Source organism: Emys orbicularis, chromosome 18, assembly GCF_028017835.1.
Source record: "Emys orbicularis isolate rEmyOrb1 chromosome 18, rEmyOrb1.hap1, whole genome shotgun sequence".
Classification (NCBI taxonomy): domain Eukaryota; kingdom Metazoa; phylum Chordata; order Testudines; family Emydidae; genus Emys; species Emys orbicularis.
Genome location: NC_088700.1, coordinates 17,210,312 through 17,231,587, shown reverse-complemented (window position 1 = coordinate 17,231,587; position 21,276 = coordinate 17,210,312). Strand labels below are relative to the sequence as shown.

General features: G+C 44.5%; 1 protein-coding gene across 1 annotated transcript in view; it reads left to right on the top strand.

Annotated features, from left to right (window-relative positions):
- PAPPA (pappalysin 1) overlaps nt 1-21,276 on the top strand; it is a 231,173-nt gene that overhangs the window by 143,106 nt on the left and 66,791 nt on the right. Inside the window, exons 11-13 of the mRNA XM_065418793.1 lie at nt 6,758-6,871; nt 7,101-7,236; nt 11,001-11,214. Of these exons, the coding sequence (XP_065274865.1) occupies nt 6,758-6,871; nt 7,101-7,236; nt 11,001-11,214 (464 nt within the window). The remainder of the gene's footprint in view (nt 1-6,757; nt 6,872-7,100; nt 7,237-11,000; nt 11,215-21,276) is intronic.

Sequence of the window (21,276 nt, the reverse complement as noted above, 5' to 3'; positions counted from 1 at the left end):
ACAAATACTATCATGTTTGTTGCTGTTAACATAAAGGGCACTTATCCACATCTCAGTTACACTAGTACAAATCAGCAGTAACTCCATTGAAGCCAATGCAGTAACACCACTCTAAAAGCAATGCAAGTGAGACCAGTAACTGTGTTTCAACATGTATAAAGATCACATTTCAATGAACCAAAAAACAAAACACCTCAATGGAGAATGGGGATTCATCACTAGGAAACCTGCTAGAATATGGATCAAAGGGGCAATGAGCCAAGACAGCATTGAGACTATGTATTGACAGACCAATAGCACATTAACTTTCAAGCCACAGATGCCATCGGCTGTGCCAGATTCAAAAGGCAACTATTCTTGTTGAGAACTTGCTCGGCAGCCTGGTGCTAGGACTTTGTACTGCCGTGCAGGAGACATAGGTTTGATTCCCAGTCCTAGAGCCAAATTCAGCTCTTAGTTACATTGGTGAAATTGACAGATGAAATTTCATCTCGCCTCTGAGCCAAGAGAATCTGGGAGTAATATAGAATCGGTGTGTTCACCCAGAGGGTGGAACAGCCTCCAGTGAATTAAGCAGACTGTTGATGAGCTGCATACAGTTCTTTGGCGTGAAGGACAGTGGCCATGCCGTGGGTTTTTCTCACTTTGCCCCAGCTCTGTGAAAATGCGGGGGGACGTACAAGAGAAAAAGGCAAGAGCAGCACAGATTTGTAATGGATTGAATAGTCTGAAAAGAACCCTCAATCTTCAGATGGAGGTTTACAAGCAAACTAGAACTGAGCCTTTGCTGAATTTCTAAGATGTTCACGTAAACTTTGCCTCGGTAATTCTTAGTTCCGAATGGGACAAAAACGAAAGGTTCTCCAAGCCAGGAGAAAGGCTGTTCTTTGAGTATTTCTGGACTGGAATTGAAAGTGGATTGCTGGATACCTCATGAGTAAGCCTGTTTCTGTGAGATTTCCATCCCAGCTTTGCAGACTCCTGAGGTTTGGATAGTTCAGATAAACTGCCAGATTATTGGGTGTTTGTTTGAACCCAAACTCTGACCCTTTTAATGGTTCACTCATCACTAGTATAGACAGTTTCACCTTCCTGTAACCCCAAGTCCCATTTCCTAGCTTAAATGAAGAGCAAATAGCAGCAATTTGGAGCCTTTAGTACAGACTGGACCCACTGTGCAGTAGTAGGGAAATCATGTCATGTATATGTGGCAGTCATCCTGGCTTTAATATTAGGTAATAAGCAGGCAGAAGCCTTTCTGAAAACTGTCTGCTGCATCTGCGTGTAGCTTTATTGGATGAAATATACTTGAGAATATGTCCTCTTGGTGACTGGGGAGGACAACCTCCGAATTCTGACATCAAAGGGTTAAATATTTCATTTTGGAGGGATACGCTAAGATGTTTTTTAAGTCTGCATTTGAGATTCTTTGGCACTGCTTTTCCAAAGCTGGCCTGCAGACAAATTTGCTGGGGTGAATGTAAAGAACATTCTGCAGCGAGGCCAGCTAGAAACTTTAGAAATGGAGCTGTTTCTTATTATTATTATTATTTATTATTATTATTATTTATTTGTGGCATTTCTTTCATTAGCTCCCTAAGGAACTGAATGCATCCAGTTTGTCCTCCGGCAGGTCATATGTTGATCAAAAGGGTTTTCCTGACCTTTGTAATTATTATAGCTGCTCAGTGCTGGGTAAACCAAACCTCTGAGGCTATGTCTACACAGCAAAGAAAATCCCCTGGCTGGCCCGTGCCAAGCAATCAGGCTTGCAAAGCTTGGGCTGCTGCACTGTTTTATGGCTGTGTAGACTTCCAGGCTCAGGCTCGAGCCCAAACTCTGGGACCCTCCCATCTTGCAGGGTCACAGAGCCCAGGTTCCAGTCCTAGCCCAGACGTCTACACAGCAGTGAAACCGCCCTGCAGCCCAAGCCCTGCAAGCCCGAGTCGGCTGGCACGGGCCAACCACGGATGTCTAGTTGCTGTGTAGACATACCCTAAGTTAACAGTAGCATGCCAGGTGTACCACGACTCGGAGGCAAGTGCTGAAGGCGCTTCAACTGCTAGGCCTTCTAATCACTAACCCTGGTGGGTCCCAGTAGCCACTAAGGATAAGTCCACACTGCAGTTAAAAGCCTGCCGCTGGCCTGTTGCTTGCTGACTCACACTCACAGGGCTTCGGGCAAGGGCTTTTGTTTGCAGTGTAGGCATAGCTTAAGACCCATGGCTAAAGCGAAAGGGTGTTTGACTAGGGCTGGCAAGAAGGGGAAAAGTTGCAGGTACTCTAAGTACAGAGGCTTTAACGGTTACAGTCTAAAATGAGACATAGCCGTTCTTGTTTGGGCCCCTGGGCTGCCCAGTTGAGGGTTTAGGCTCTTCCGAGCAAGTGGCCGGGGATGCCTTCTGCTGTCCAGTTTCTATGCAAAGTAAGTAGGAGCTTGCAGATTTCCAGGCCAGGCTCCCTGAGTGGTGTGTCTCTCTCTCATTGGGGCCCCTCTGCACCAGCTCCCTGTCCAGCTTCTGCTATTCCCCATAAGTCCCAGCTGAATGTCTGACAGTCTAACCCTGCTCCACAGCTGTTCCTTAGCTTCTGCTGCAACCTACTCTGTATGCAGTGCACTCCAGAGTTTCTCTTCTCTGCAGCTCCTGGCTAGCCATGTCGTTGCTGCTTCCAGGTCACTTGACCTTCTTGCTGGTTCAGGGGTGTCTGCCCCTCCTCCTCCCTGGCCCACTGGAGGGGGGAGGGGGTTGATGGGAACCGTAGTTTCCTGCTTAGCAGCTCCATCACACCTTCTACAGTTCCTGTGCAGGACTTTGTGTCCCAGCACAAATATACCTGTCACGGTGAATTGTAACAGTAGAACCCATTGGGGGCTTGCTCTTTTGCAAACAGTACTGTGTTCGGCATGTTTCATCGCAAAGGATCCCAAAGCAATTTTATTGCTGTAATCCTACAAACAGGAATTGCTTTGGCCAGTGCTGAAATGCAGCCCCCTCCCCCCCCGCCCGGCTACAGCAGGAAGCAGTGGGCCCTTAACAGCACACCACAACACCACATATCAGCATCGCATCCATGAACATTACATCCACTTTAAACTGTCTCACCAGAAAGCCACCCTGCTCATTTGTCACCAGATGAGACACTGGTGTAGCTCTGATGACCTGCAGCAAGGCTTGATTTGGAGGAAGTGAGAACAGACCAGATCATACGCTATGGTCTTGTCTATGCACTGGAGATTTGCCCACTTACAGCAATCTGAGGCCACCTACCTGGGTAGCTGCACTGGCTCAAACTCCTGGTATAGATAGGCACAGCTGCTATTAATTGCAGATTTTTCCTTATGTCCGTTTCAAGTAGGGATGAGTCCCATCAGTGCAAATAGGAGCTTCGTTGACTGCACTTGGGGTTGCTTTGGTGCAGCTACACAAGTGGCTGTATAAAGTCTGTGGCGGTCTGGCCAGCCTCCCTGAAGGGGAATGGCTGGGTTGAATGATACATGACCCATACATGCTTGCTTGCAGAGGCAGATCCTTCATGTGTCTATGTACTTACACAGGCCTCATCATGATAGCATCTGAGTGCCTCACTGTCTTTCATGGATTTTATCCTCCCAGAAACCCTGTCAGATAGGGAATTGTTCCCTCATTTGTAGGTTAAAAGTGTTGGGCTTCTAGGAATAAGGATCTGAAGCTAGAGCACTTTGGTGCTGTGGACCGTCACATAAGCTGGCACGGATGCTTGAAAGGGAAACATGTGGAAGCTCCTAGCAAGCAATTCATGTCTGTACTTTGCAGTTGCTTTGTGGCAATCAGTAATTGGCTAGAACTGAAAAAAGGATACATTCACCATGCTCATTAGAAGGAATATTGAAATGGTGAAATCTGTCAGAGAGTGGGACACTTAATCTAATCAGCAAAAAGAACGAGGAGTACTTGTGGAACCTTAGAGACTAACAAATTTATTTGAGCATAAACTTTCGTGAGGACGCCTCGTTCTTTTTGCTGATACAGACTAACAGGGCTACCCCTCTGAAACCTTAATCTAATCAGGTTGTTATGGCACAACCCTTAAGGAACTTGACCACACTAGGGAAATTTGCTATCAATTGCTAACTCCAGCATTCACAATGGTACAACTCCTGCAGCCATGCTTAACACCACATGGATTAGACTTGCTCAGACCCCTGTCAATCACAGCTTTCCCCTTGATCTTCACCCACCCCCAACCCCCTGCAATGTTTTGAATTGTTTGCATAAGTAGTGACGGGGTCAGCCTCAGAAGGTTGGGATGCTTAGCTGAACCTTTTTCAAACTAGCCAAATCTACTGAGACTGCAAAATCGAAGTAGAAATCTCGGTGCAGGCTTTCTTGTGAGAAGTTATGGATTCTGCTTATGTTCCCAGATAGAACCAGAAAGAGCTACAGTTCACAAAAAGTGAAAACTAGCTATTTAAAAGTTATCAGAGTTTTTCTGATCCTCAACAATGGTTTGTTTTGGGTTTTGTTCAAATTTTTGGTGAAGGTCTGGGCCTGTTTTTAATATTGGTTCTCACACTTCTTTTAAGCGGCATTTAAAATGAGCCAAACCCCAGCTCTCCTGTTTCTCTCAACCAGCTTTTTGTGCTGATAGAGTTAGTAGAGAAACAAGAATAAGAACAAAACAATATAAAAGCAATGAGATCTTTGTTCATGTCAAAGAGTTCTATGACCATTTAAATTACAGATGTGGGTAAGATACATTTCCTAACTGGATAGGTATTAAAATAAAACCCATGCTCCCAATAAGAGAGAGGCTGCTGAAAATGCAAAAAAGGAGAATTGCGAAATGATACATGTTGAATTGTTGGACTGGATTTCAAATGCCAAAGATAGTTTATGTAAAGTCTTGCACTGTTGTAAAATGTAACACTATCCACTGGCTAGCCTCAATGAAGCTTGGTCCCAGTTGTTTAAAAAAAAAAAAAACCTAAAAATCTTCTTCCAGCCCATTAAAGCTGATTTATATTTTGTGCATAGATTCCTCTGCACTGGGCCTTTAGGGATTCAAATTATAGAAGCCATTACCTCACTTTTGGCCAATCCGATTGCTCCGTTCCCAAGCATTCCAAGCACTCTCAGCATTTGCCTGCCGAGACCGGGAACGGAGTTCGGTGCACAATTACTGAATGGACATTGTATTTTTCACTATCAAAATAGCTCTTGTAATACGCTCAGTTCCCATTTTAAAAACAACAACAACAGTGGCGTAGGTTCAGGGAATGGGCTATTTGCAATGTATTGTCTTTGGAGCTCTCAGTTGAGGCCCCACTTTTGCAGTCAGAGCCACTACTGCACCCAACGGAACACAGGTCTGCCCAGTGCAGGGTCCCAAGTGCAGAGTCAGGGCCTTAGAACCTCTCTTTGGTACGTTTCTGGTTAACACACACGATTGAGGTGCCTTGGCCTCCAGGTTTGGATTCTTGTCTTTGTTACCAACTTGTGTGACCATGAGGAAAACACTTCACCTCTCTGTGCCTCGTCTTCTCCAGATAATAATGTTACTGAGTTTGCAGAGGGGCATCAGTCAAGGACATTGAGATCCTTGAATTGAAGGCATCCTACATATGCAGTTGTGGTTTTAATGTTCAAAGTGCTGCAGCTTTGCTATTCTTCCACTCCGTTTTCTCCAGAGGCAGCACTATGGGGGCTAATAATTCACAGCCACATATATACATTTAAAAAACAATCTCACTTAGCTATGATGTTGCAAGAGAAAATCCATGTAATTTCCTGAAGATTATTTTTCATGTCTTCCATACTGACTGTGCTCTGGGTTTCTTATGCACTTAAATCCCGGTACCCTGCCTAGCCCTTTTCACCCATCCTCGCATTTCAGATATGCCACATTTGTTCTTGAGCAGAATGGAGAGGTTTGCAGAGAATCCCATCACATTTTCACCTCTGCCTCACTGGGGGTGCTATGGGATGAATTGTAGATGTGAGAAGAAGGTGATTTTGGTTAAAGAAACTAATTAATAAGATCACCATTTTCCTATCAGGGCCCATGTGGAGGCAATGCATTCCTGATTGCATGTATTTTCAATTTCACATGGTCACCTGTAGCCATCCTGAAGAGACAGCCAGCTAGTAACAGTTAGTAACAGCAGGTTTTAAATAGAAAGACACAGTGTGTAGATAGTGCTGGCTGCGTCAACAATATCTTATGTGTCTATGTATCTAAGAGGCAAAGTAGGTGAATTAAGGTCTTTTATTGGCCCAACTTCTTTACAAGCTTTTGAACTACACAGTCTTTTCCAGGTCCAGGGAAGGAGTGCTTCAAAAGCTCGAAAGCTGGTACCTCCACTAACAGAAGATGATCTAATAAAAGATATTACCTCTCCTACCTTGTCTCTCATATCCTGGGACTAATATGGCTACAAACAGCACTGGCAAATATCTTTCCATCCATCTATTATTTTAGAACAATGGGAGCAAAGTTACACTGGGCACTTTTGAAAACTCCACCCTTAACCAATTAATCACAAAAGGAGACTTTCTTTTGGCAAACACAATGTCACTATGAGTCCGGTGTTCCTGTTCGTGGTGTCATTGTGGAATAATCCAGTGGTGTGTATGACCTAAAAATAATGATGTCGAATAACCTAATGGTATTAAAAGTAGCATTTTCAGTTCTTATAGACACCAGCACTTCTTTTGACAGTCATATCCATTTCATGCTTGAATCTGAATCCATTGTGACATTTCCCTGTGTCGGTCAGGTGTGCCGAACCAAGGTGATGGACCTGAGTGATGTGGTGTCTAAATATGCCTGGTATCCCTGCACAGCCAACTTACCGTATTCCCATATGACTCAGACCATTTTCTGGCTAAAGGTAAGAGATACACACCTACCAGTGCAACAACTTTCCTTTTTTTGACTTACCTTTTTTGCAAAATTAAAAAACAAAAAGTTTTGAGCATAGACAAAAGACGACTTTTGTGTGATTTGTGACAGGAATTGCTACTGAAAAGTGATGCTTTTGTTGTATCTTATAAAAATAAAAAACCATGAACCATTCCAGTTCTGCACCGGATTCTCTATGCTTTCTTCTTCTCTCCCAGGCATATTTTTCTCAGCCCATGGTAGCTGCTGCTATCATTGTCCACTTGGTCACCGATGGAACACACTACCTGGATCAGAAGCAGGAAACGATCACTGTGCAACTGTTTGACACCAAGAAGCAAAACCATGATCTTGGTAAGACGGTTTTGCAATGAGCTTTGCCTTTCTTCTTCCATAGGTTTCCTCTGTTTGCTCCAGCCCAATTCAGAGTAAGGCCAGTACCTCTGTTCAGCTTTCCCACCAGCAGATTGGTGTTGCTGGAGTAGAGAGCCAGCAGGAAGACGTACCCACTTCAAGCTCCAAGAGCTGGGGTTTATTGCAAGTCTGTGCTGCTAGTCAGGTATCGTCATGCCCACTGAGACTACTCCGCAACTGATCGCTGTGGGCTAGATTTTCGGAAGGGCTCAGGTCCCTTGTAGGCATCAAAATAAGGGCCACGTTTTCAAAAGTGCTCATCACCCAGCAGCTCCCACGGGGACCCCAGGAGCAGGTTTTTAAAAGAGCTTAGCCTCTTGCTGCCATCTCTGCAGCCTTTGCAGATGGCTTCTGTTGAGGTTGCAGCCCCCAAAACCCGAAGAAGCCCATTTGCCACTGCTGTTATCCATATACTGTACCAGGGGTGTGTGGTGGGGAGGAGGAGTAACCTTTGAAGGCATTCTGCTGGCTGGAGTGCCGAGGGACTATTATTGTTTTCAGACACTCTCCTAAATCATTCCCCCTTTTCTGGATTGTCTTGCCCTTTCTGTCTGTAGAGAGGAGGAGAGAGGAGACGAGGGCAGGAGAAAGGATATTTGACAGGTTTTCCACTCAAAATTAACTGGGTATGACTCAAAGGCAAGTCTCTAGGGGGTTCACTCGCAGAGGAGTAAACAGGAATTTATGTGGGTGACTCCCATTTAGCACTGAATGAAATGTATCCAGATAAGCCCAGTGCATTGCTCTAGATGACTGGGTTTCCTTAAGCGACAGTCCCGGACTATCCAGCACAACTTGAGTCAGCAGCATCCTTCTCCTTTCACAGCAGAGTGTCTTGTAGTTGTCTTCTAGTTGCCTCCTTCTTAAATACAAAGGACAGAGAGCTGACCATGGTAACTAACAGCTAACATACAACTATACAGCGAGACAGACAGACTGAGAGGGTGGGGGAGAGAGAAAGGAGAAGCAGGGATCAAGGGCAAAGTTTTGAAATCTTGCAAGAAGTTACAACATGAGTTTGGCACTCTCCAAACTGATGCCTGCAAATCTTCACAGTCAAGGGACTCTCTTCATCATGGAAAGGCCCTTTGGACTACCCCAGGCTAGGTTGTTTTTTGTAGCTGAATGGAAGGGAAAAATATATAGGACTCAGCTTAGCAGTTCTTACTCAGCCAAAACTACCATTTACTTCAGTGGCTGTTTTACTGACTGCAGGATCAGGCCCATTCTGTGCCTTTGTGCGGTGTGTTATTAAATGCATAAAGACACACTAACTACCTAAATTGAAAGGAACCTAGAGGAATTGTTTTGGGGACGTTCTGTGTCATATGTTAAACAGGAGGTCAGACTAGATCAGGGGTCGGCAACCTTTCAGAAGCGGTGTGCCGAGTCTTCATTTATTCACTCTAATTTAAGGTTTCGCGTGCCAGTCATACATTTTATCGTTTTTAGAAGGTCTCTTTCTATAGATCTATAATATATAACTAATCTATTGTTGTATGTAAAGTAAATAAGGTTTTTAAAATGTTTCAGAAGCTTCATTTAAAATTAAATTAAAATGCAGAGCCCCCCGGACCGGTGGCCAGGACCCGGGCAGTGTGAGTGCCACTGAAAATCAGCTTGCGTGCCACCTTTGGCACGCATGCCATAGGTTGCCTACCCCTGGACTAGATGGTCACAGTTGCCCCTTCTGGCCTTTTATGTACAGACAGAGAGCTTAGGTATAAGAGGCGGAAAGAGACAACAGATTTCGCTACATTTACTAGAACATGTTTTTATAGTGTCTTCTGGGCTTTGTAAAAAATGAGGTCAGGGGTCCATTGTGCCTTGCCTAGGAGAGAATGAGATGAGGATTGCATTTTTCCCCACCAAGACAGCATGTGAAAAATATAAGTCATGCAACCAGATAGATTAGACAGCCATGCAGATAGATCTCGCCCATGTAGGTCTGCCCAGTATGGCCCAGTCCTGTCTTGGATGGGCTCTGTCTAGGGAAGAAAGAGAGAGTTCAGTGTCCATGACCCATGCTCCCTTGTTGGGAATTAAAGTGCCAATTAGTAGTGCCAGTTGTGGTGATCTGTTTTGTTGCAGACACCTGACTGCTAGGAATTGAACCAAAATGAATAAACAGCCCGACAGTGAGGACTTTGGGGCTTTCCATCAAAGACAGCAGAAATGTCCAAGGGATTTGGAATCCTGGGATTCCAGTAGAGTACAATTTACGAATTAACTGCACCTGTTTCTAAGTGGAAACCCTGCATCGTTCCTCGGGGAGCTCATATCAAAAGACCTCTGGGAGACAAGCAGACAGAGGGGTTATTTCAGGGTCAGATAGAAACCAAAGGAGAAGAGAAGCCTTTTATTTTTTATTATTATTATTATTATTATTATTATTATTTATTATTGCTGGAAGAAGGACGAGGAGATCAACACATAAAAGAGGGCAGTTTAAAAGAGAGAAGTTTAAAGAGAATGATCAAGAAGCCTGTCTTAATTAACCAGAAATCACTTTCTAAGGAAAAAAATCCCCCCCACCCCGCTTGAGTCACGAAACCTGAACGGGGTGGGGGTGGGGGGAATCTCTGAGCCAGTTAAACCCACAAATAGAATTTATTCTCAAATTTGTAATTGTATCGGTGTAGCCAAAGGCACTGGGCCAAATCCATCACTGGTGGAACTCCAGTGAGGTGAATGGAGCAGGGGCCAAATTCATCCTTTATGCAGCTCTGAAGTCAATGGAGCCAGGGCCGAACGTTCATCGCTGGTGCAACAAATTGGAGTGAATGGAGTTGCAGCCCAATTGACTCCTGGGGTGACTCAAATGAAATCAGTAGGGTTACCGCAAGAACTAATTTGGCCCATTGCGTTCAGCCTTTCTGTACTATGGCCTGATCCCAGGAGGTGCTGAGCGCCTCCTGAGTGCTACTGAGTGTCCTCCTCTCCTACTGAAGTTAATGGGATGAGAGAGCTGCTCAGCATCTCTGAGGAGGGTGCATGGTACCTCCCTGAAATGGACAGACTTCATGCATCTTTGGCTTATTTTCACCTCAGGGTCACCTTTAAAGCCTCATTTTCTCCCACCACACACCTGTATCTCTCCCCTGGCTCATCAACACAGTATTGCCCTGTTCGGGAAAAGCAAGAAGCTACTCTGTTTAAAAAAAAAAAAAATCAAATGACCAAATAAACAAACTGGTGTATGTCCTGCATCCAGTGGGGAATTGCACACAGCTGCAAAGAAACCACTGGTCAACTGCCCATTTTGCACAAAGCTACCCATTCTGTTTGTGCAGTTACATGTTTCGGTGCATAGCACAAAGAGGCTAACCGTTTGCTTGCTTATGCTGCTTTAATAGTAGTGTAACTCCACCTTCTTTAATATAGTTGCTCCTGCTTTAATAGGGTTCTATCGAAGTGGAGTAGGATTCAATAGAAATTATTCCAAAAACCTACAGAAATTACTGGAGAGAATGGAAGCCTTTCTACGCGTTATTTGGACCAGCCTATCTGATTCTATAGGAGAGAGAAACTTCTCTGTTAAATTTTAGGGGATGATTCCCAAAACCTCCTGTATTGTAACTATTAAAGTCTGCAGGGCTTTTCTATAATGGGTGAATGCTTCTGAAGTGCTGATGGCATGTGGTGTAATTGTGCAAAGTACTGACCCCCACTCCCCATCTTCCCGGTCTTGTGTCTTCTGACAGGTGTCCACGTTCTGAGCTGCAGGAACAATCCCCTGATTATCCCTGTGATCCATGACCTCAGTCACCCCTTCTACCACACCCAGGCTGTCCTCATTAGCTTCAGCTCCCCGTATGTGGCCATCTCTGGGGTGGCCCTCCGTTCCTTCCACAACTTCGACCCCATCACCATCAGCAGCTGTCAAAGAGGACAGACCTACAGCCCGGCAGAGCAGAGGTGAGCCTGTCAGCATGCTGCCTCCTCCCCTAGCCACCCACCGACTCAGCTCCAGTGGGTCTGATCAAGAGGTTAAAAGGAGATAGGAGGGGCAAGGCCGATGAACTCTGCTGACCCTTTTGTGTTGTTGGTAAAAACAGCAGTGTTCTCATTGACCAGGATGGATGGGACATTTAACCCACACAGGACACTGTTAGTAAATTATTTCCTCCTCCTTTCCCCCCCCCTCCTCTGTTATGAGATGGAATTGTGGCCAGCTGGCTCTATACACATTCTCCAATAAGGAGTCGAGTTAGCCACTCACAAGTATAGTCCTTGATCTAAACTGCATTAGCACTACTATGGCTGCACTTCCATGGTGAATTAAGGGATTCCTGGGCCTTCGTTAGGCCTGATTCTGAAAAGCACCTCATAGTAGGTGCTTAGTGCCTACCACTTTCACTGATTCTGTGGCTCTTTCCCAGGGTCTGGAAAGCTTTTTGGGACCCTGTAGGATGAAAGGCCCTATAATAAGCTTATTGTTGTTATTGAGACATATCAATAGGTCACCACCAATCCCGGCCAGTCTCTGCTTTGCAGCCTCATGAAGAAATTGGGACCTTTCACAGCCCCTGTCTTTGCAGCTTCATGGATCTTTTCAGCAAGGCACTGAAAGGACGCGTGGGGAGAACTTAGCAAAAAAACATAAAAGACAGGTTTTTCCCCTCGCTACGCTCAAAGCTGCAAGTAATAGTCAAACTGTAGCAGCAGTAATAATAAAACAAGCAAGTTGCATTCCCTCACAAGCCCGTGCTCTGCCTCTTAGGATCCTAGCAGTACTCTCTGGTTTTTGATAGCACTCCTGGCTGATTTGTCAGGACCTCACTTTTTATTCCGAGAAGCGGGAGGGAAAGTATATCTATCGCTAAATCAATTCAGTCAGTGTGTTCTGACCTAGATTCAATCATTCTGTGCAATAAGCTGTATAAATTCAGAGGCCCAAACACAGCAAGATCAAGTTTCAGATGAGAGGTCTAGTTTGGAAGTCTGGCCAACTCCCAATGCAGGAGGTAAAGAGAGAGAGAGAGAAACCGACCCATTGGAAGGAGGTAGCTAGGAGCAACGTGGAGTTTGGGAGGATTCAGAAACAGTGCCCCATTTCTCTCTCTTGCTATTTTTCAGGAGAAATTGAACCATTTATTGTGAAATTAGAAGTGCTGTGTGTTTAGAAACGATATTTCCTTGATCTAAAAAAAAATCCCCTTAGGCAAGACTTCAGCTGCAACAGAGCAAACTAACCTTTCGAAACATTTCTCTAACAATAATAACAATTGCCCACTCTGTCTTCTCTCCATGTTTTTAATGACACATGGCTGACCCCCTTTAAGCCGCAGCCCATTGGATCCCAAACTTTCAAAGTAAGAGTCTCACCTATTCAAAATAATAAAACTCAGAGACATCCGGGTTATGGCTAAGTGCTGGATTAGGGATAAAGCTTCCAAGGTCAAGTAAGGAGTTTAGAGACTTTCTGAAAGAAGGATTGAAATTAACAGGAGCCTTTTCAGTCCCTTCAATCAGGCCCTCATGGTGGGAATGCAAATCACGGCATGGTGACCATATTCCGCCCGCCCCCTCCATAAAAGAGTTTGAATGATTGAATGTTATGGGGAAAGGAGTGTTAAGACAGGCATCAAAGAGGCCAAGAAATGAGCAACTGCCCAGACCTCTGGGAGTTAGCTGCTATCTTCTTGCTTCATTTATTTACCCAATCCATGATGAACTTAGAAAGAGGGTTTCTTTTAAATTAATTCTTAACCAGATCAGAACCTGCATGTAAGTTTCCTGTTCCCTTCTGCAGAGCCTGCCAAGCTGTCTTGATGTATTTCCCATTTGGGCTGTCCTCGATGGTAGAATCCAGCTGATCTCATACAAACATGCACTTTCTCTCTCTCCAGGAACTGTCTCTCTACCCCTCTTTCCCATTGGCTCAGGTCTCATTTGATGATGTAACTTTGCTTCCCCAATATAAGATTTTCCTCCTTCATTTTCCTCAGATAAACATGGATATTTTTGCCTCTTGTTTTGGCTTCAGTCTGCAAGAAAGGTTCTTCCCCTCCCCTCAAGGAGAATTATTTTGGTTGGGGAGAATTGTACCCTCAGATATATAGATGCTTATAAGCTTGGGTGAATATGGAGGTGGGAGAGAAGAGGAATATGCCTCCTTTTAGAGCAGGGGTGGCCAACCTGAGCCTGAGAAGGAGCCAGAATTTACCAATGTACATTGCCAAAGAGCCACAGTAATACATCAGCAGCCCCCCATCAGCTCCTCCCCTCGCTCCCAGCACCTCCCACCCACCGGCAGCCCCGCTGATCAGTGCCTCCCCCTCCCTCCCCGCACCTCCCGATCAGCTGTTCCGTGGCGTGCAGGAGGCTCGGGGGGGGGGGGAGGGGAGGGGGGAGGAGCGAGGGCACTGCAGGCTCAGGGGAGGGGGCGGGAAGGGGTGGAGTGGGGGCAGGGCCTGTGGCAGAGCCAGGTGTTGAGCAGTGAGCACCCCCGGCACATTGGAAAGTTGGCGCCTGTGGCTCCAGCCCCGGAGTCGGTGCCTGTACAAGGAGCCGCATCTTAACTTCTGAAGAGCCGCATGTGGCTCCGGAGCCACAGGTTGGCCACCCCTGATTTAGAGGTTCACACAACTTTTATTTTGGGGGTGAATGCATCTTTCCCATTTGTCACGAGTTGGTCACCCTAATGACTGAGAATAAAAGATGCATTCCCTCTCCCTTTTAAAAGTATATATTTTGAGTGGTATTTTAAGAGCCTAAGGAGGTTAGGAGCGCAAGTTCCATTGAAATTCATTAGAATTTCTGCTCCTAATGTCCATAGGCACTTTGGAAAATCCAACCTTAATTTATAAGGCATTTATGGAGTGTTTATAAAATTGCATTCCTTATTTTTCCACTGATTTTCTTTTTCCAGTGCAGCTGACAGTGGGACTTTTCAGCAGCGGTACACACCACCGCTGGTGACATGCTGTCAAAATGACACCTACGGTTGTCACATGACACCCTCAGAGCCGATGTCATGGGCCTGATTCTCCTCTCAGACTGGTCCTACGCTTGTACCGCTCCACTGATTTCAGTGACCTTACTCCTTATTTGCACTAGTGCAAGAGAGATCGAAAACAGGCCCATATAAGAATTTGTTTCTGTGTCTACCCGATAGACACTGTAATTCCATGAAGATGTATGTACGGTGATTACTAGGAAAAATCAGTGGTTGCCAGGCCTGGGTTTGAGATACTGTGGTTATTTCCTTTTCATGGTGCAGGGAATCAATGTGATGTCTTGCTTGCCCACTGTTCTTAAATGCTGACATTTTCATGGCAACCTCTGTATGCCTTGTCCACAAGAAGAGCCGGGAATTTCCTTCACTTTGTCATGGATTTGTTACTCTAATGGAAACTGCAGCTTCACAGCTTAGGCAGACACCTTGGTCCAACTGCTAGAATTCCTGGTTTCCCAACAGCCTTTCAGCTTTACAGTTCTCCACTGATTCCTTGTTTATAATGAAGATAAGTTTCCCCTTTGTGGGAAGGCCAACGATATCTTGTTTTATGTGGTTCTCTGGTACAGGTACTGCATGTTTTCTTGTTATATAACTATGTCACCACTGTGTGTATTTTATAGTTTGAAGAAAGTACATTTGCTTTTCCCAGTTTCATTGAACCTTGTTTTATTACTATCAACCTCACCGTAGCAGCCAAGAACCAGCTTATCCAGGGTGGGCTGTGTTTTTTACCCCTTTGAGTTATGTCTATGTAACGATACACACATACATATAAATCTCTGCCTGTATACACATATACACGCTTAACAATTCTTTATGTCATTTGACAGTGCTGTAGGCAAAATAAACTAAAATCAAATCAGCATCTCCAAACTGCTTCTCCGCTCCCTGAGTGCAAGAATCGGGATCTGAATAACAGACCCACAGTTTGTTTAAACATGGTTTGGAAACCATGCACTCTCAGCTCCTTCCACAGAAGTGCATGACCTGGCATACCTGAGCCAGCATAAACCATTCCTCAACAACATACAATCCCCTCCCCTCACCCCTGCCCTAAAAAAAATGCCTTCCATCTGAGAATTCTCTCTTCGGTGGGCCAACACAACCCTCTCAGAAAGGTGGCCTCTCTCTCCTTTCAAGCGTTCGCTCAAGTCTCTCCTGCTCTCTCTTTCTCCAAGAAGAAATTACTAAGGAGACAATCATCTGCAAAAGCGTAAAAAAAACCCCGAGCACCTTTTTGTAGTCCCTCCGGTTATTTTCTTAAAGAGAAAACAAAAAAGAACCCCCTCCTCCCCTGATCTCAGACTTGTTTTTTAATGCTCCTTTTCTTAACTCATTCTGCTATAGTCTCCACCTCCTCTGCTTTCTGTCATTCTACGGAATTGCAGTCAACCTGCTTCTGGTGAAATTACTGAATTTCTCAGAGAGCTGTTAATCATAGAAGTCTTGGCCTGTGACTTGTGTTATAATTCAATGGGGTTTTAACCTTCGCCCTGTTTTGGTAATTGGCAAACAGCATCATTTGGCTTTCATTAAGCTAGAATGTGGTGCATTTTTTTTTCTCTTCAACACATTTTCACAGGGAGGAACTGCAAGGCATTCAGTTGTTAACACACACCTCCCAAACACTGCTTAGCTGCCGTGAGGGCTTAGAGGTGTTTTGGAAGCTTGAGCATTTTGAGGTCTTCATTTCAGCAGAAGTCTCACTGGAAATGATATGTCACAGAGCAGGAGAACCAGGTGGAAAAACTTTCACAGAGACCTGGTAATGGAACCCAGGGGTCCTGACACCTGCCCCACCCTGCTCTAACCACTGTGAACCACTCCCCTTCCAAAGTGGGGAATGGAACCTAGGAGTCTGGATAACCAGCCAGTGGCTCTAAACAGTAGGCTATGCCTCTCCTTCCTTTCAGTTCACTCACTTTTAGAGCCAAACTTTTTAGAAAGCTCTGAAGTGTTCAGATATTTATCACACACACAGAGCCCTCACCCACCCCCCTACCTTTTTTGTTTCTGCATTCCACTCCTATCAATATATACACACAATTCCCACTGATGTCCCTCTGGGAACTGGGCTGAGTTCAGTTTCACCCAGGTCATTGAATGAATACTCAACAGCTGGTAACTATTTCTGATCACTATCATGGATAGGATTTGAAGCAGAGAACCTAAAATGAAAGGCTCTGAACCCCATTCCAAATCCCCAGACCCATCCAATCCCCTCTGTCCAATGAATTCTGATATTTGCCTTATACATATTCAGGACTTCTGCTTCAGAACAAAGAAAGTGACAAGATGTTAGCAAAAAGCTGGAGAAAAGAAACTAAAAAGACAAGATTTTCAAATCTTTCTTTGGTTGAACTATATAACTGCAACCAGCAGTGTAACTGGAAGCAGCCTCATGCATCTGCTTTTCTAAAGCATTCACCAAAACCTACTTTGTTTTGAGTAAAGAGAGAGAGTCTGCTTTTTCTCGGTTGACAAGTGCCCTCCAGACAGACCAGAAGAAATGTCCATCTCTGCTTTCTTGTGTCCACCTCAGTGAGACCTGGTGATGATGAGAACATTCGAAACATGGGTAGAGGGTGTGTGTGTGTGGTATTATGTGCACTGTTATAGAATCAGTGTAGACAGAAATGTTTAAGATCTAAGACCCAAATCTATCCTCAACTACACAGGTAGTCACATCTATGTAAAATGAGGTCAGAATTGGCCCTCTATTGTATGCCAGGGTGTATTTGTGTGTCTTTGTGCTTGCCTATACAAGTATATTTGGCAGAGAGATCACTAAGGAAATTACTTAAATAATGAGGGTGCACAGTGTTAGGATGAGTTCTTGGGAAAAAAAGTGTTTGACCTCAGGGTTAGGAAAAGATATTTGGCTGCTGTATGCTTTACAAAGCAGGAGGTGTTGTTTTGTTTTTATGTAAGGAAGGAAGAGTTCCTCTTAATTGTCATAATTTTGTACAAACACATTACAATACAGATGTTTCCAGATTGTGTTACCAGGGCCCCAATTCAGCAGATCACTTAACTACATGCTTAAGTCCCATTGATGTCATATACTTCCAGTGGGACTTAAGCATATGCTTGAAGATAAGGTCATGTTTAAGTGCCTTGCTGAATCAGGGCCAATATTAGCAGAGGGGAATTGGAGCTAAAGTTTTGAGCATATCTAGATTAGAGATGGGCGAAATGGTTCAGATAAAATAAAGAAGATAAAAAATAAAATAAAAATTAACTCAGAACTTCAGCACAGATATGAACTTAACTCACATTTTCTGTGAAGCTCAAAATACTTTGGTTAAATATATATTTTAACAAAGTCACGTGTCTCTTCTCCTCCTGGTTTCAATTGGTGATGCCACACTGTGAGACAGGCTGTTGGTGCAATATTAGTTCCAATATGGCTGAAACCAAAAGGCACTAGAAATCTTATAAAACTCACAATCTCGTATTTCTCAAGTTCTCTAGTCTGCAAAAGATGTGGATGAGTTTGGAGGAGTGCATAGTTCCCCTTCCCCGCATACTTTTCCAAGTTTTCCCAATTTGTCCATTAATGTAAAAAGCCAACATCCCAGATTTGAGTGTCAGAGGTTAGAGAGCTTTGGAGACAAGGTACTTGAAAAGATGCAGATAGTAATACAATCGTCCTTATGTTTCCAAACCAGTGGTATCTTCAGAGAAATGAGTCGGCAGGAATTAAGCTATGCAAAATGTTAATAGTGAAGAATAGTTTAGGCTGGATATTAGGAAACACTATTTCACTAGGAGGGTGGTGAAGCACTGGAATGGGTTACCTAGGGAGGTGGTGGAATCTCCTTCCTTAGAGGTTTTTAAGGTCAGGCTTGACAAAGCCCTGGCTGGGATGATTTAGTTGCAGATTGGTCCTGCTTTGAGCAGGGGGTTGGACTAGATGACTCCTGAGGTCCCGTCCAACCCTGATATTCTATGAAGATCAAAACCAAGTGGTCTCTAATTTTGGGTGCCCTGATTTTTAGGTGTACAGCTTTAAATGCACAGGGCGTGAGTTTGGGAGTGTAGTGCGGAGCATCTCTGAAAATCACACTGAAGCTGTCTCAAGTTGGGCACCCAAATGTAGAGACCATTTTTGCAAATATTGAGTCATACCTTCTCTGTACCTTGGCTTCCCTGTCTGTAACATACCCTTCTTTGAAATCTGCTTAGCGATCCTCAGATGAACAGTGCAAAGTTTCATTAAGTCATTAATTGAAAAACTATTGTCCACATTTAAGAAGGTGGATTAAGGTAAGATTTTTCACAGTTTCGCTCCTTAGGAATGTATGGTTTCTTGAACATGTCATGTTTTCCCATTCCTACATGGTAGTACCTGAGAAAGGAACAGTGCAGCCCACCATTTTGTGCTTAAGGGCATGATGGGTTCTGTCTGGATGTTTTTCTTGTTGATATTTGTTTAGCTTATTAACTCTGCACTTGCAGCACTCGGGTCAGGATGATGACTCCAAAATTAATTGGGATTTACAGCTGACAGTAGCTGATACCAAACTGGAACTAGCAGCAAGAGAACCAAAAGTATTTAAATTGGAAACATTTGGTAGTGGTAGTTGTTGTTTTACAAAAAGTGAATGGTCGCATTGTTTTTTTTTTTATGAAGTCATTCTTATAGAGTTACATGCCGAGAGAGCTGCTTGGATGAGCCTGCTAACCAAAGCATAATCTGGAGCCTCAAGGGCAGGGCCGGCTCCAGGCACCAGCTTAACAAGCAGGTGCTTGGGGCGGCCAAGGGAGAGGGGCGGCATGTGCGGCAATTCGGGGGCGGCAGGTCCCTCACTCCCTCTAGGAGCGAAGGACCTGCCGCCGAACTGCCGCCGCCGATCGCGGCTTTTTTGTTTTGTTTGTTTGTTTGTTTGGGGCGGCAGAAATGCTGGAGCCGGCCCTGTTCAAGGGATTGCTAAAAATGTTCCCCAGCCATTTGCTAAGACTATAAGGGGACTTGTAAGCAGAACGAGGAACATCACAAGAAGTGTTACTTAATGCTTTTGCCTCTGACGTTTCAGTTCTGTATGACTATCAATGGTCATGTGGGGGCCAGATTCTTGTTCTCACATTCACCAATGTAAATCAAGGCTAGCTCTGTTGACTTCAATGGAGTTACTCCAGATTTGTACTGGTGTAAGGACAACAGAATTTGGCCCTAATTTTTCTTAGGTTTGTTCCTTCCTATGATATCCTTCAAGGCTTGAATTCAGGGTAGCATCAATGTGCTGTACATTGGTGTACATCAGATATTTACTGAAAAGGGTCTATTATTTTATTTATTTTTCTTTGACTTTTGTGCAAAAGGATTTAATTCTTCCTGCAAGATTTACAAGGTTCACAACATGTATTTTTGAGAACAGATTTCTCCTTATTCAATATGTTGAATTATCAATGATGTTCACTTTGTTCCTCAACAACACAACTTACTTCTCAGTGAACCACCAAGGCAGAAGAAATTCACACACAAAATATCACTGTCCAAAAATGGAGGAAAACAAAATAACACTTAGCCTCAATGCACAGGTGTAGTTGGAATGTGTAGTGAGGATTGGGCAAGACATCATATTCAATATCCATTCCCATTTAGTGGCCAGATTCGACAGACCTTATGAATGTTAAGTGGGACCTTCTTCAGTAATTAGTTCCACTCATGTCAACAAGACTACTTGCAAAGTAAGATGCTGCTCAATTTTAAGTAAGGGTGGCTGCATCTAGGACTAGTTGAGGGAATGCTTCTAAAAGACTCTCAGTAGCAGAGATTTCAGTTGGACTGCTTATGGAGTATAAAACTATTCGTTGTGAGTTTGGTCCTAAGTGGGAATTGTGGAGGCATCTTTCAGATGCTGCCACCTTACTCGGGCTGGGCAGCATCAACCTAGAAGAAAGGGATGGGAATTGGGCCCATTGAGTCTGTCTGAATGCAGAGGATATAAGCAGCCCAACTCATTTCACTGAAGGGCTTCCCAGAGGCAAGGAATGGTTGAATTCCAAGAGTAGGTTACTTCCCAGGCGGGGTTATTTCCTAGTTGGAAGAGAAATGATTTGATACAGTGACAGAATACTGTGTCCAAGTCTGATCTGCGACTCAGTATGTCCCACGTTCTAAACCTGGCTCCGCCTCTGACTCACTGAGTGGCTTTGGGCAAGTCATTTCCCCTTTCTGTATCTCCTTCCCCAACTCTAAAATGGGATTAATTGCCCTGACCCAGCTTCCTCACAAGGATAGCATGAGGTAGTTACTTAATGGAGTGGTTCTCAACCAGGGGTTGGGGCCCCTGGGGGCCGCGAGCAAGTTTCAGGGGGGGCCGCCAAGCAGGGCCAGCATTAGACTCACTGGGGCCCAGAGTAGAAAGCTGAACCCCCACCGCATGGGACTGAAGCCCAGGGCCCTGAGCCACGTCACCCGGGGCTGAAGCCAAAGCCTGAGCAATGTAGCTTCACAGGCATGGGGCCCCAGGCAGTTGCCCTGGTTGCTACTCCCTTTTATATGCAGAAAACCAGTTATTGTGGCACACGTGGGCCGTGGAGTTTTTATAGTACGCTGTGGGGGAGGGGGCTCAGAAAGAAAAAGGCTGAGAACCCCAGACTTAGTATCCATACAACGCTTTGGCCACATAAAAATATCATGTAAATCATTGTTTCTCAACCTGCTGGCAGCTTGCAGCCCAATCAGTCCCCAGCTGCAGCCCATGTGACATCCTCAGGGCCATACAGGTAGTATATCTATTGTGTGGATGCGACCCACATAACACAGAGAGAGCTGCATATGGAATAGTAAATAGGCTGAGAACCACTGGGTAAATGCTCAGGTTCCTGGGCTGGATAAGTTTTCAGTAGTTGTTATGTCTGGGTTATCATAGACTGAAAGACTTTGCTGCACACAATCTTCTATGTGTCGTTTAAAAACAATCATTATTTTGCAAATTGTTTTAAATATTAATATCACTTCCTGGGAGGAAACAGACAGGTTCCATCTGTTCAAACGCTTTGTGGAC